General features: G+C 39.6%; 1 protein-coding gene across 1 annotated transcript in view; it reads left to right on the top strand.

The window, feature by feature from the left end:
- LOC113119088 (laminin subunit gamma-1-like) overlaps positions 1-14,151 on the top strand; it is a 50,144-nt gene extending 35,993 nt beyond the window's left edge. Inside the window, exons 4-28 of the mRNA XM_026288282.1 lie at positions 1,322-1,488; positions 2,872-3,060; positions 3,260-3,377; positions 3,560-3,658; positions 4,990-5,126; positions 5,262-5,384; positions 5,480-5,669; positions 6,117-6,229; positions 6,393-6,614; positions 7,026-7,214; positions 7,300-7,545; positions 8,048-8,201; positions 8,299-8,441; positions 8,556-8,734; positions 8,828-8,984; positions 9,235-9,440; positions 9,565-9,644; positions 9,737-9,874; positions 10,008-10,152; positions 10,243-10,392; positions 10,917-11,031; positions 11,155-11,354; positions 11,464-11,622; positions 11,707-11,806; positions 12,100-14,151. Of these exons, the coding sequence (XP_026144067.1) occupies positions 1,322-1,488; positions 2,872-3,060; positions 3,260-3,377; positions 3,560-3,658; positions 4,990-5,126; positions 5,262-5,384; positions 5,480-5,669; positions 6,117-6,229; positions 6,393-6,614; positions 7,026-7,214; positions 7,300-7,545; positions 8,048-8,201; positions 8,299-8,441; positions 8,556-8,734; positions 8,828-8,984; positions 9,235-9,440; positions 9,565-9,644; positions 9,737-9,874; positions 10,008-10,152; positions 10,243-10,392; positions 10,917-11,031; positions 11,155-11,354; positions 11,464-11,622; positions 11,707-11,806; positions 12,100-12,356 (3,976 nt within the window). The 3' untranslated portion in view covers positions 12,357-14,151. The remainder of the gene's footprint in view (positions 1-1,321; positions 1,489-2,871; positions 3,061-3,259; positions 3,378-3,559; positions 3,659-4,989; positions 5,127-5,261; positions 5,385-5,479; positions 5,670-6,116; positions 6,230-6,392; positions 6,615-7,025; positions 7,215-7,299; positions 7,546-8,047; positions 8,202-8,298; positions 8,442-8,555; positions 8,735-8,827; positions 8,985-9,234; positions 9,441-9,564; positions 9,645-9,736; positions 9,875-10,007; positions 10,153-10,242; positions 10,393-10,916; positions 11,032-11,154; positions 11,355-11,463; positions 11,623-11,706; positions 11,807-12,099) is intronic.
- The last annotated feature ends 245 nt before the right edge of the window (positions 14,152-14,396 follow it).

Raw genomic sequence — 14,396 nt, 5'->3', positions numbered from 1 at the left:
CTCCATCTGGAATGCTGGACATGTGACGCGAAATATGATTTTTTTTTTTTTCAGTGTGCAAACAGAAAAAACAAGAACCTCCGCTTTAAAAGATTAGATCGTTGCAGTGTGAGCTTTCACGCTTTGAGTGAAATAGGTTGATTTGGGACGCACTGCTTCATTTCAAAATCTTTCTGCATGGGAAAACTCACTCTCTGTGAGAGCAAGCCTCTAGTTAATAGATAATAGCACAAGAATTTCTTGTTTTAAACCAGTTTGTTCAATTCTATATGCAAAAAAAAGGACCAAAACGATGAATTCCTATGCAATTTATCTTAACTTAAGGTACAAAAATTTAAGAACTACCTCTTTGCTTCCTGTCTGTGGAATCTTTAAACCCTGACAGTGAGCTTTAGAGATGAAGGCCGTATGAGGGATCAGAGCGCTGTCGAGCAAGCGTGAAACATCTCTAGGTGCAGCATTGCATGTCTTTTCACCTTAAACTGTTTGAAATGTGGAGCAGATTTCCATTACACAGCCCACATTCCCTACATTCCTGCCTGGGAGTGCTGGATTATAGAGCGCAGTGGAACTGGAATGGGGCGGGCAGAGAGTCTGGAAAGGGAACTGAACAAGGCTGAGGCTGAAGGGAATCATTCAAACCTGCGGCCTTATAGCCCGTGGGCTTCTGTCCAGCTTCAACATCAGTGCTCACGGACAGCCGTATGTTCCTCAAGTGATCGGATCAACAGAAGCATCCTGGGAGTTTTACTTTATCCGTGATAAATATACAGTATATTAGTATTAGGGAAAATGCACGTCAGATGAGTGCACATCCTCCAAGTTATGATTCCTCACGTCACCTTTTCCATGAGGCTTTGCCAAGGATCACCTGAGACAATGTGCAAGAGGTGGCTTTAACTGCACAAGCCCTCTCTTGTCCCGAGTCCTCTGTCAAGGTGTCTTTGTTGGTGAATATGTTTGTTGCGTTCGTTCGTGTGCTCGCATTTAACCCGTCCAAGTGCACACACACAGTAGTGAACACACACACCCACCGTGAACTTTATTACTGCATATTCTCACCCGCTGTATCTAAGGATGGGCAGAATAAAGAAACCCACATCAGCTACTCAATCTCAAAACAAAGGTGCAGTGACGTTTCAGTGATAGGCTCAGCAAACATCATCAGAGCTCTGTGTTTGAACAGCTTTGCGGCACGTTTGTGTCTGCTTGGTTTGTTTTACAATGGCAGGATGTGTAGTCATACAGCAAGCGTGCCCTATCATTGTGTGCTGGCCCTTTTGCACCTGACCGGTCTGTTACCTTCTCCCTCACCACCCAGGTGCAAGTGTAACGGCCACGCCAGCGAGTGTGTGAAGAACGAGCGCAGCAAGCTGGTGTGTAACTGCAAACACAACACAGAGGGGCCAAACTGCAACGTGTGCAAGCCCTTCTACAATGACCGTCCCTGGAGGAGAGCCACCGGTGATAACGCCAACGAGTGTCTGCGTAAGTGTGGTCTTACGTGTTTAGTCAACTCTTCCTCGAAAAAAGACTCATTTTGCTTTCACTGGTTTTCTACATATAATAGAAAAATTCAAATTCAAATTCCAAACCATTTATAAATAAAAATGACCCTTTTTATACTGCCAAGCTTCAAGAAAATCATGACCTTCTATCTTGTAACTTGTAACAGATTTGTGCACTGTATTCCAAATATGTGCGTGTATTTACACTTTTGTTTAAAAAGTCAATTTACAATTTTTTTAATAAATTATTAGATTTATTTAGCTAGTATGCTTTAAATTAATAAAAAACCAACAGTGAAGACATTTATAGTGTTAGAAAATAAAATAAATGCTGTTATTTTCAACTTCCCCTTAGATTTCATTCATACTCTGAACACTATTGAAGATATTTTAAATGAAATCTTAAACCGTTAAAATGATATTCACTGCTAGTTTTCTACCAGAGCTCTCGAATCTCATTTACACGTGTTAGATGACGTTTTGTTTGTAGACGTGTCATACATCGTTGTTGTCATTAACACACCATTAGTCCTCAGAAGTCATGTGACTGATTCAGCTAATTTAAAAAAATAAAAGATTCTGAGACTATGTTCCTCAAAGTTTATGTATACATTTCAAACGAAGGCAATAATCACATGCTTTTAAGATATATTTGTCCTTTTGGGAGCTAGCATGGAAATCAATTTATTTTACAATTGCGGGAAACAAAATCTTAAGTCCTGACTAAGGTCATTTGTGCCACCTTTTGTATTTCAGAAAAAAAAAAAACTCAAATTAAATTTAGTAGCACATAGTTTAAAAGACATATGGGGTAGAAAATATAAGTAAACTATTTGGGGGTTAACTATCGATGTCCTCTCAGCATTCAGTGGAATAAGTAGAAAGATTCCAAATCGCAGCTGTTTGACCTCCGTCATGAGTACATGGAGAACTGCAGTCTTTCCAAACAATAACCTCCTCCATAATGAGTCACTTGTTTTCTTAAACAAATGTTATATTATAGAAGAAGGGGCTTTTGGGGACCTCCCTCCCCTTCTTTGGATGCATACATGCAGGCAGTTCCTGGAAATGCATGACTAATGTGCACATCTGATGCACAGCAGCCCGAGAGCTAGAGTTCTCACACCCACACAGCTCCTGCTCGTCCATCATCTTATTTCCATTTCTCTCTCATGAATGTGTCCACGAATTGCTCAAGCAGAAATCTTACTCGAAGTCCTGATGACTGCCGAACCACATCTGCGTAATTCAGTTCCAGATTGTTCAAGCATTTATTTCGTGTACAGGTGTGATCGTCACATTAATGCCACCCCAGGGAATTGTTACGTCTAAGTTCTGACTGGAGGATGTGTCTCTGTTTCAGCTTGTGACTGTAATGGAAAGAGTGGCGAATGTTATTTCGATTCGGAGTTGTACCGTGCCACTGGTCACGGAGGGCACTGCCGCAACTGTGCCGACAATACGGATGGGCCGAACTGTGAGCGATGCCGGGACAACTACTACAGAGACTCCTCCGGCCAGCGCTGTCTCTCCTGCAGCTGCAACCCAGTTGGTGCGTAACAGACCAGCCCAATTTTTTGTTTTTTTGTTCACAATCAAGGAGAAAAATTTATCTGAACAGTATGAGAAAAATGATTTGACGTGAGGGAATCAATAGGGTTTAATTTGAACATTTTGTTTCGGTGTAAATTTTAACGTTCCCCTGGAGCTTGAGTTCCTAGCCCTTTGTTTTACCGGTTCTTCCCCTACAGGTTCCCTCAGTACCCAGTGTGACATCACCGGCAGATGTAGCTGTAAGGCAGGAGTGACGGGCGATAAGTGTGACAGATGCCAGCCTGGTTATCACACATTGACTGCGGCAGGCTGCAGGTAAAGCTGGCATGGCTTAAACCGCCAGCCTGAAACACGTTCTCACACTTTGACTTTTTAAGAACCCCAGAAACTGTCTTTCTTTTCGAGAAGGTTATATTTGATTTGCAGACCCTTTAATCTGTGTTGTTAAAGTTGATTATTTCTCCTTGACCTTCTTGCTCCCTCTTTCCCCTCTACAGTCGCTGCTCTTGTAATCGAGCCGGAAGCACGCAGGTGTGTGATGTCCAAACCGGACGCTGCCAATGTAAGGAAAACGTGGATGGATTCAACTGTGACAGGTCAGACTCCACACACAATGGCAACACCCCTGCTGTTAGTGTTGTACATACTTGACTTGTTCACAAATGTTGCAATTACTAAGATTGTTTAAATATGTTCTCAAATTAGAAACGAGTCATCCACAGAATTATCTTGAGCATCACTGTCCCAAAAGTCCAATAAAGATCATCCACTTTTCAGCTCCTGCTCAGTTATTAGGATGTATGTCAAAGCTTTTATAAACACTTTTAAAAAGGGGCGTCTGCCGTTTAGACAGTTTTTCTAATAGAAAGTCCCTATGCGGGTGACACACAGAGGCTCTGAAGCCATGTGTGTGTCTGAGGAACCGAATTAGGACTCTCAGTGTCAGATGGAAGAGAAAATAGCTCAGGGATGGCCAGGTTTCCCAGCCAGACCATGTAGGGCCTCCGGACTTGCAGTCACCAAAGTTGAACTACCCTGGTGTTCTGCCTGTTGACTGGTGATGGGCTGTCTCTACATGTTTCATTATGTGTTTGGAATTTACCGATTCATTTTTCTCAAATAAAATACACAAAACGTTTTGAAAGGAGTCTTTTAACACTCACCAAGGCTGTATTTATTTGATACTACAGTAAAATACTATTACAAATTCAAATAAAATATTGTAAAACATTTTTATAATGTATTTTGAAATATAATTGATTCTTGTGATGGCAAAGCTGAATTTTCAGCAGTATTCAGAAATCATTCCAGTATGCTGGTTAAGTGCTCAAATATTTATTTTAGTTATCAGTTTTGTCCTCCGAAATACTTTAGTAGAAACCATGGTATATATATTTGTCAGGATTATTTGATGAATGGAATGGAATGTTCCAGAGAACAGATTTGATTTGAAATCAAAATCTTTTGTTTTATTATACATGTCTTTACGGTTACTTTGCAATTTAATGTGCTCTTGCTAAATAAAAGTAATTTGTTCAAATATAAAACAATGTTTTATACACAGATGTATGAATGGTGCTTGTGAAAAATGTTACATAAAATCTAAATTATGGTTAAAATCTCAATTATAAGTGTCATTGTAATTACTATGACAATAATTAAAATAAATATCATTATAATAATTAAAATAATATTTAATAATAAAATAAATTATTATTTTGAAAATATTTGAGTAGTTCTCAGCCACATACGTGTTTATGGTGGTTTTGAAATATGTAAAGAGAGAAAGAAATAAAACTGCAGTAATAATTGTATTTACATGGGACAAGAAGTAATTAAAATGATTAAAATGTCCCTGAACTTTACAAATCCATTTATCAGCCATCCTGTCTCATTACTAATGAACTCTTTTGCCTCTTTCTCTCAGGTGTAAACTGGGCTACTTTAACCTGGACCCCCAGAATCCTCAGGGATGTACTCCATGCTTCTGCTTCCAGCATTCCACTGTGTGTGAAAGTGCTGATGGCTACAGCATACACAAAGTTACCTCCACCTTCGACAGGGGTAAGTATCCAAACATTAGGGTCAACATCCTGTTTATACTGATTCCTAAAGTTATACTAGTGCCAATGTAAAATCAGCCGCAGTTTCAAAGGATTGTGATAAGGAGAAAGAATAATATTCGTTATGTGTGTATAGATGAAGAGGGCTGGAGGGGACAGAAGAGAGACGGCTCTAGCGTTCCTGTGCAGTGGTCACCCACCACTCGAGAGATCTCCCTCATCTCAGAAGACTACATCCCCATCTACTTTGTGGCTCCAGGTATAATAGGAGACATGGTTTCCTCTGTATGATAAAGAGACAGAAGATTGCATGAATAAGACTGTTCTAATCATCTTTCGTTTTTGTTACTGTAGAGAAGTTTCTTGGTGATCAGCTGCTGAGCTATGGTCAGAACCTCACGCTGAACTTCAGGATTCAGCGACATGATGCACGACTCTCAGCGGAGGACGTTGTGCTGGAGGGGGCCGGCCATCGGGTTGCTGTGCCACTTATTGCCCAGGGCAATTCCTACCCAGGAGAGGAGACACAAACCTTTGTGTTTAGGTGAGGTCTTTTTTAGTAAAACTAGGGCTGGTCAAATTAATAAAAACAAAAGCTATCAAGATTTACATATTCAAGTACATAAGAATACAACAAAAACACTTATATTGTGAAATAGTATTACAATTTAAAATAACTGTTTTCCATTTATTATTATATTTCGATGTATTATTCCTGTTATGGCAAAGCTACATTTTCTGCATTATTCAGTAATATTTTATAAAAATAAAAAAAATAATTATACTATGAATATTAACTGCATGCTGTAAATTGCAAGTCAAATTCATCATAATACTGTGACATATATTGCATGCATTGTTCCATAAAAATAAAATATATATAGAATTCATAGTCATCTCATTCATCTTTTTGCAGATTAGTTGATTTATACATATGGTTAGCTTATCTGATGTACTCCTAATGTTAAAAATCATCTCTTTTCTTGTTTAGACTCCATGACACTACTGACTATCCTTGGAGACCCACCATAAAACACGCCGACTTCCAGAAACTTCTGCACAATCTGACTTCGGTTATGATTCGTGGAACCTACAGTGCAAGGAGTACGTCTACTAATTCACTAATTCACAAAGCTGTGTTTTTAGACATTCTTTTAAGACAAAATAGGAAGGACAAAATGACAATAACCTTGGGTTCTCTGTTGCAAGACTCTTAAGGTCATTTTAACGGATACTTGAACTAACTTTATTAATGTTTCTGCTGTAGGTGCAGGTTATTTAGACAACGTGTCCCTTGTGACTGCCCGCCGTGGCCCTGGAACTCCTGCTCGTTGGGTTGAGAGGTGTACGTGTCCTAAGGGTTACGTGGGACAGCACTGTGAGCAGTGCGATCTGGGATATAGGAGGAGCCAACCTGAGCTGGGCCGCTTTAGCAGTTGTGAATCCTGCAACTGCCATGGACACAGTGACAGTTGCGACCCTGTTACAGGTTCGTCATCACAACTGACTTATTTGTATTTCTTTGCCATAGTTTTGATATTTAATTTACTTCTCTGCTCCCAGGAGACTGGATCTTGATTTCATTACGGAAAGTCATGTGCTCTAAATGCATGCAATATGAAAACCACTGAAATCAAATTTATTTTAGATAATATCTGTACTTTGTTTTTTACCCATAAAAGACTTTTGAGCAATACGAAAATTACATTTTAAGATTCAAGCCAAAACAGAGTTGTGCAAATACATATTTCTGGATTTTTCTAAATATGCAATGGTTACTCAAAATTCCCTCTGTACATGCTAAACTGCAGTAATGCTACTTCTTCCTTTGTGTTTATAAAATGTTGCCATCTTGTGGTGATATGTGGTATTACATGGTCTCTTTGTCTCAAACTTGCAGGATTGTGTAACTGCCAGCACAGCACCACCGGCAAGAGCTGCGAGAGGTGTAAGGACGGGTTCTACGGTGACTCCACGGTCGGCTCTCCTTCAGACTGTGAACCCTGTCCCTGCCCCGCAGGTGCCACGTGTGCCGTGGTGCCCAGGACCAAAGAGGTGGTCTGTACAAACTGCCCAAATGGAACCACAGGTACAGGCTCTGAGCATTCAATCTGTTTGGAGATTCAATATAGTAAATAATATAACACATGATCTCCACCTTTAACTGTCTCCAGGTAAGAGGTGTGAATTATGTGATGATGGCTTCTTCGGGGACCCTCTTGGTTCAAATGGACGAGTCAGGGCGTGCCGTGCCTGCAGCTGCAACAACAACATCGACCCCAATGCTGTAGGCAACTGTAACCGAGAGACGGGCGAATGCCTCAAGTGCATCTACAACACAGCCGGAGTCTTCTGTGACCGTTGCAAAGAGGGTTTCTACGGCAATGCCCGTGCCGCAAATGTATCAGACAAATGCAAATGTGAGTGTTTATTTCTTATCTTTATAGGGGTTTATTTCATGATATGTATATATATATATATATATATATATATATATATATATATATATATATATATATATATATATATATATATATATATATATATACATACATACATACATACATACACTACCATTCAAAAAACAATAGTACATTTATTTAGCAAGTATGCATTAGCTTCATTAAAAGTGGCAATGAAGACAATTTATTCCATGTTACAAATGATTTTGAAATAAATTCTGTTCTGCTAAACTAGTCAAAGAGTTTTTGAACACTGATAATAATTAGAAAAGCACCAAATCAACATATTAGAATGGTTTCTGAAGGATCATGTGACACTGAAGTCTAGAGTAATAGCTTTGCCATCTTAAAATAGAAACATAATTTTAAATATAATAATGTTTCCCAGTTTTACTGTATTAAAAAAAAAAAAAAAAAAAAAACATTTATTTTCTAAACCTTTCTTTTTCCACCTCTGCAGCGTGTTCGTGCTCTCCGTACGGGACAGTGGACAGCAAGACGACCTGCTCTCAGGTGATGGGTCAGTGTCAGTGTCTTCCCCATGTCATTGACAGAGACTGCAGTGCATGTGAGCCTGGTTTCTTCAACCTTCAGAGCGGCAAGGGATGTGAACGGTATTTGGTTTATTTCTCTCTCTCTCATTTTCTTAATGATATAGGATCGACAGAACTGCAAGTTTTTTAAAACTAATCTTTCAATTTGTTTCCCCAGATGCAACTGTGACCCTATCGGCTCCACAAACGGTCAGTGTGATATCGTTAGAGGCCAATGCGAGTGTCAGCCAGGGGTCACAGGTCAACACTGTGAGCGCTGTGAGGTCAACTTCTTTGGATTCAGTTCGTCGGGTTGCAAACGTACGGTGTCCTGCTCTTTTGCCTTTCTACAGCAGTTCTGCTAAATGCACAATTGCTTTAGAATTGATCTTGTATCTTAGATCTGTTCCATTTACCATTGGTTTGGTTTTGCAGCTTGCGACTGTGACCCAGAAGGCTCAGAGTCTGCTCAGTGCAAGGAAAACGGGCGTTGTCAGTGTCGCCCAGGCTTCGTGGGAGCTCGCTGCGACATGTGTGAGGAGAACTACTTCTACAACCGCTCCACACCAGGTTGTCAGCAGTGTCCCAGCTGTTACAGCCTGGTCAGAGACAAGGTTAGAGATCATCTTATGAACACGGGACTTTACGTTTCATAACAGAACAGATAACTCCTTATACCTCAGATTTTTCTTTTCTTCTCTTTACAGGTGAACCAGCAGAGACAGAAGCTCCATGAGCTACAGAATTTGATTGATAATCTGGACAATACTGAGAATACAGTGAGTGACAAGGCCTTCGAGGAAAGACTGAAGGAGGCAGAGAAAACAATAATGGACTTACTGCAAGAGGCTCAGGCTAGCAAAGGTATCGTCTGACAGTGTAACAAGTTTCGAAATATTTCTTATAGTTTTAAATGCCCCCCAAAAAACAAATGAGATTTTAAAAAATGTAATAGGTCATCATATTGATTAACTATATAAAATAAGAACAACTAATATATATATATATTTTAAAGGCAAATAAAACAATTACTTATATTTTTACTTGATAATAGAGCAGATATATTTCACTTTACATGATTATAATTTTGTTATCTTTAACTATTATAATGCAGAAGTGGATAAAGCCCTTTTGGACCGTCTAAACAACATCAACAAGACCCTGAACAACCAGTGGAACCGACTGCAGAACATCAAGATCACCGTGGACAGCACAGGAACGCAGGCAGATAGAGCACGGAAGCGAGTCCACGACGCAGAGGACCTGATCAACACCGCTAGAGAGGAGCTGAACAAAGCCAAGGAGGCCATCAGTAAAGTGGTGAGATTTCTACCGCACCGCCAAGAGAGAAAACAGTAATATCCCACAAATACCTTCAGCTAATGGCAGCGGAGGCCATTGAAATGTCTCTTTTTTTTTCCATCCTTATCATCTGTTCCTGTAGGATATTAAAATCCCCACAACCTCTGGAGATCCAAACAATATGACACTTCTGGCAGAAGAAGCCCGCGTACTGTCCGAAAAGTGAGTTACAGTATTTCACGCTGTGTTAATAATGATTTTTCATACCACCTACTACAGTTTTATTCAGTATTTTTCTATGGCTCTTTGCACAGACATAAAGCAGATGCTGATCAGATCGAGAAGATCGCAAAGGACGCCAATGACACTTCCACGAAGGCCTATAATATGCTGAAGAAGGCGCTCGATGGCGAGAACAAGACGAGCAACGACATTGATGAACTCAACAGGAAGTATGTCTTGGACGTCACGTTAAATGCGACTTTCATGTCTTGTCAATATTCTTGTATCAAATAGGAAAGTATCAAAGATTTTAAATGCAGTTGGTCGTGCTTTACAACTAAATTGCTGTTCGTATGTGCGCAGATACGTCGAAGCAAAGGATCTAGCCAAGAACCTGGAGAAACAGGCTGCTAAAATACAAGCTGAAGCAGAAGAGGCAGGAGACAAAGCTTTGAAGATCTACGCCAACCTGACCAGCTTGCCCCGAATCGACACCAAAACATTAGAGGTGCTGACTTCTTGATGTTTTATCATTCTTACTGAATTTGCACAATCAGCGTGGATGCATCTATAATCCGGTCTCTTGAATTTATCTCAGAATGAGGCCAATAAGATAAAGAAGGAGGCATCAGACCTGGACAAACTAATAGACAAGACTGAGAAGGAGTACAATGACCTGAGAGAGGACCTGAGGGGCAAAGAGACGGAGGTCCGCAAACTACTGGAAAAAGGAAAAACTGAGCAACAGGTACGAATGCTTTTTGACTTTTAATGTACTTGTTTTGTTTGGAATTAGTTTAAAGATTTTGAAGAAATGGTGAGAATATTTAGTTGCTGTTCAGTTTAGCAGTTCTTTCACACGTTTGATATGTAATAGTCAAACACATGCAATGAGGCACAGGAGTTTCTTAAATGATGCTGATAAGAGACAAGCGAAAGTCCATAGTCTCATCTTAATCTGATTGAGTTCAATGTTAAGAGCTGAACCCAATTCTTAAGAAATCTGCTCGCAGTGTGAGTTATTTTTGCAGTGTTTGATGAAGGTTGGCATTTCAGGAAGAGCATTTACATGATTACTTTTAGACTAAAATATATATCGCGTATTTGTTCCCCCGCTGTATTGCTATTCATTCTCATAAGTAATTATGTTCATGATGAAAGTCCAAAACTTCACCTTCTGAATGGTAGCCAGACAAGGCATTGAAGAGAGCGGTGTAAGAACTCAACCATTCTTGTGTTTTCCATCTCTCGTTCCGCTTCGGACTTCTTCAGACAGCTGATCAGTTGCTGGCTCGTGCAGACGCAGCAAAGGCCTTGGCTGAGGAGGCAGCGAAAAAAGGCACCGCTACCTTCCGAGAGGCCCAGGACATTCTGAACAACCTCAGAGGTGAGAGCTCTTGAGAGAGAGAGAGAGAGAGAGAGAGAGAGAGAGGAGGAATAAATAAAGATCTAAACATCAAAGTAAATACGTGTTTAAAAATGTATTTATTAATATTTGTCTTTCTTTCAGATTTTGACAAGAGAGTCAATGACAACAAAACTGCTGCTGAGGATGCCATGAGGCGAATCCCAGAAATCAATGCGACAATCAATGAAGCCAATGAGAAGACCCGACGGGCCGAGGCGGCTTTAGGCAACGCAGCTGCAGATGCTAAAGAAGCTAAAACGAAGGCAGAGGAAGCTGAGAAAATAGCTAATGATGTGCAGAAGGTACATGTTGAGTTTCAAATGAAGAATATCAAAAACATACAAAAGTTGTGGGATGTCTGTGAACTTATCAGACTGTGCCTTTATTTGATTTGCCCTTTTTTTTTATCAGGGTTCAGCAAAGACAAAGACGGATGCAGAAAAAGCTTTTGAAGACACCATGAAACTGGATGGAGAGGTGAACAGCATGATGGACCAGCTCACAGCTGCTGAGAAAGAGCTAGAGAAGAAGAAAGCTGAAGCAGATGCTGACATGATGATGGCAGCCATGGTGGGTTATGGCCTGGACTAAATGTGTTCTATTTGTTTTAAAATCGTTTTATAGACATTGAATTAACTTTGCTCTCCTTCACAGGCATCTAATAACGCTAAAGAAGCTGAGGACAATGCCAAAAATGCCAAAAATGCTGTCAAGACAGTGCTGGGCACAATCAATGAATTATTAAAGCAGCTCAGTAAGACACACAATTAATTAATTACATTTTTTTGTGGCAGACTTATAATTGAAAAATAATTAAAATCATGATAGATGTCATCTACTTTCCTTGATGCCTGTTTAAAGATGTGTGTTATGCATTAAATTGCTTAAATTGAAATAAAAATAAAAAATATGCATTTTTAGCTTATACTACTGTTGGGATTGATGATCATTTTATTTTCAATGTTATACTGCGCAAGAAGAATGCACTTCTGTGAAATGTGTGGCGACTTAAACACCTTAATATAACACCACCTCATCCTCTTCCAGACAACATCGATAAGGTGGATCTGAGCAAGCTGAATCAGATCGAAAACGCTCTGAAAGATGCCAAGGACAAGATGGCAGGAAGTGACCTGGACAAGAAGCTGAAGGAGCTGAACGACATCGCTAAGAGCCAGGAGGACATGATCAGCGACTACGACCGTCAGATCCAAGACATTCGAAAGGACATCATGAACCTCAACGACATCAAAAACACTCTGCCAGAGGGCTGCTTCAACACTCCGTCTCTGGAGCGGCCTTAACCTCTTCACGCCACACCGCTACGTCTGCCTTACACTCCCTGTGTTCTTCAGCATCCCTCGCCACCAAAACAGCCCTTGTTTTGTTTCAGATTCTTTTACTTGCATTTTATTTCCTTTTATTAGGTTACTGTTTGTTTGTATTTCTGTACGTTTCTTCAAAATCATGTTTTACAAACAGAAGACAAAAGCAGCTTTTAATCTTTTGATATGCAGAAATGCTATGTGAAGAGGAATGGCCGTGTGTGTGCGTGTGTGTGTGTGTGTTTGTCTGTATTTGTGTGTGCATGAGCTGTTAGGGGCCTCGAGTTGAACCCTCATGACTGCACCACTTCCGGCTCTTCCTCTCAAATCTCTTGTCTTTAAAACCGAATCAAAATTCCGACCTAATCAGAAGTCAAGACGTTTGTTTGAGGACGTTTGCTACTTAATCATTGGTAACGCTATTTGCTCAAAGCTAACAGTGAAGGAATCTTAATTTGTTCGCACTGCACATCTTCTTCGCCCCTCGTGCTAGATTTGGTAATGCGAGTGAGTCGAACACGTAAACACAGTATTTCAGTTCATGTGTATATAAATAGTTCAGTACTAAAAGTCCCTGCATGGCTCCGCTGACTTCATACATTTCATGGTTGCGACACATTTCAGTTGTGTATTTGTTTAGATTTTTTTCAGACGCTGCTGCTTTATTAAAGGTGTCCTGCGAACCACATTAACATGAGCAAAACTCAACACTATGCAACTTTGTACACTGGCGTAGCAAGACTTTTATCTGATACACTGGTGCTAAGAATTATTTCAAATGTTATATTTTTGTGTGAATGTTTTTTTTTTTCTTCTTCTTCTTTTTTATTATAATATAGAGTTGAGGAACTGTTATTTGTGTAAATATGCTTAAATGATTCAGGAACGGCTGATTTTTGAATCCAAGACCCAACCAGCCACCACGAGAAAAAATTAAATAATCAGCCAAAACTTCTGCATAATATATATAATTATATATATATATATATAATATGTTCTGTGGTATAATACGCTTGCCTGTATACATGGCTCAGTGTTGCATCATAGCTATATCATGTATTTTATTTGTGGCTAATTTTCAGCGGATGGTGGTGCGTAATGTCTTGACCCTTTAATTTGCACACCCCCAAAACATCCATATATGTCTCAAAATGTCATATTTATCAGAATGATTTGCTTTACTTGAGATGGTAAGCTTAATCACATGTTGCTAGCTAACCATCTCTTTAGTGCCTAAACACTTGGACGTAATCTTCTAAAAATGTGGACGTTGCATCTTAAGTTAAAGAGATCTTTTGAAATCCAAATAATGGTTTAGAACACTTCACTGTTTGTTTCTCTCAGTTACCGCATCCATATTTTCTTTAGTTACAGTCTCACTGGTTTGCTACATTGAGCGGTTCCTCAGCCAGCATTGCGAGAGATTCAACTATGGAAAGTGCCACTGTAAAGCATTAGATTAGATCTAGACCTCTCCTCTCTACCACTGTGGACATAAGTGCAACACGTACACGTTTATGTATAAAACAGTATTTTTAATTTATAAAGTATCAAGTATTTGTGATCTGTAGTTAGAGTATGTGTTTGCTGCACAGTCTTGATGTGGTCCTTTGGTTCTAGAGAGCGTCATGGTTTTTAAAGACTCCCTTCCCTCTGTTTTAATCAAGGCATTGACAAACACTCACCCAAAGGACCTGACACACCTCTGCTTGTTACCTATTTGACTGTAAATTCAATCATAACATTTGAATAATAAACAGTGGTTATTACAGGACTCCCTGATGTGTGATTCTGCGTTGTATTTCTACTTTTTTAGAGTGTGTGTGATTCAGTGACTCAGAACAGCGGGTTTAAAACTTTTTGCAGTTAAGAATCACCAAATATTATGATCATGCAAGGAAACTCTTTTCTAAAATATAAATGTTAAACTGTATGAAACTAACTTTTTTCATTTATGGATTTGGCAGTCACTTACATTAGTTACACATTTGATCTATTCTCGCTTTCCCTGGGATATAT

This window comes from Carassius auratus, chromosome 2 (genome assembly GCF_003368295.1).
Source record: "Carassius auratus strain Wakin chromosome 2, ASM336829v1, whole genome shotgun sequence".
Taxonomy (NCBI): Eukaryota; Metazoa; Chordata; class Actinopteri; order Cypriniformes; family Cyprinidae; genus Carassius; species Carassius auratus.
The sequence above is the reverse complement of the archived record's forward strand: the minus strand, read 5'-3'. Positions and strand labels throughout refer to the sequence as shown.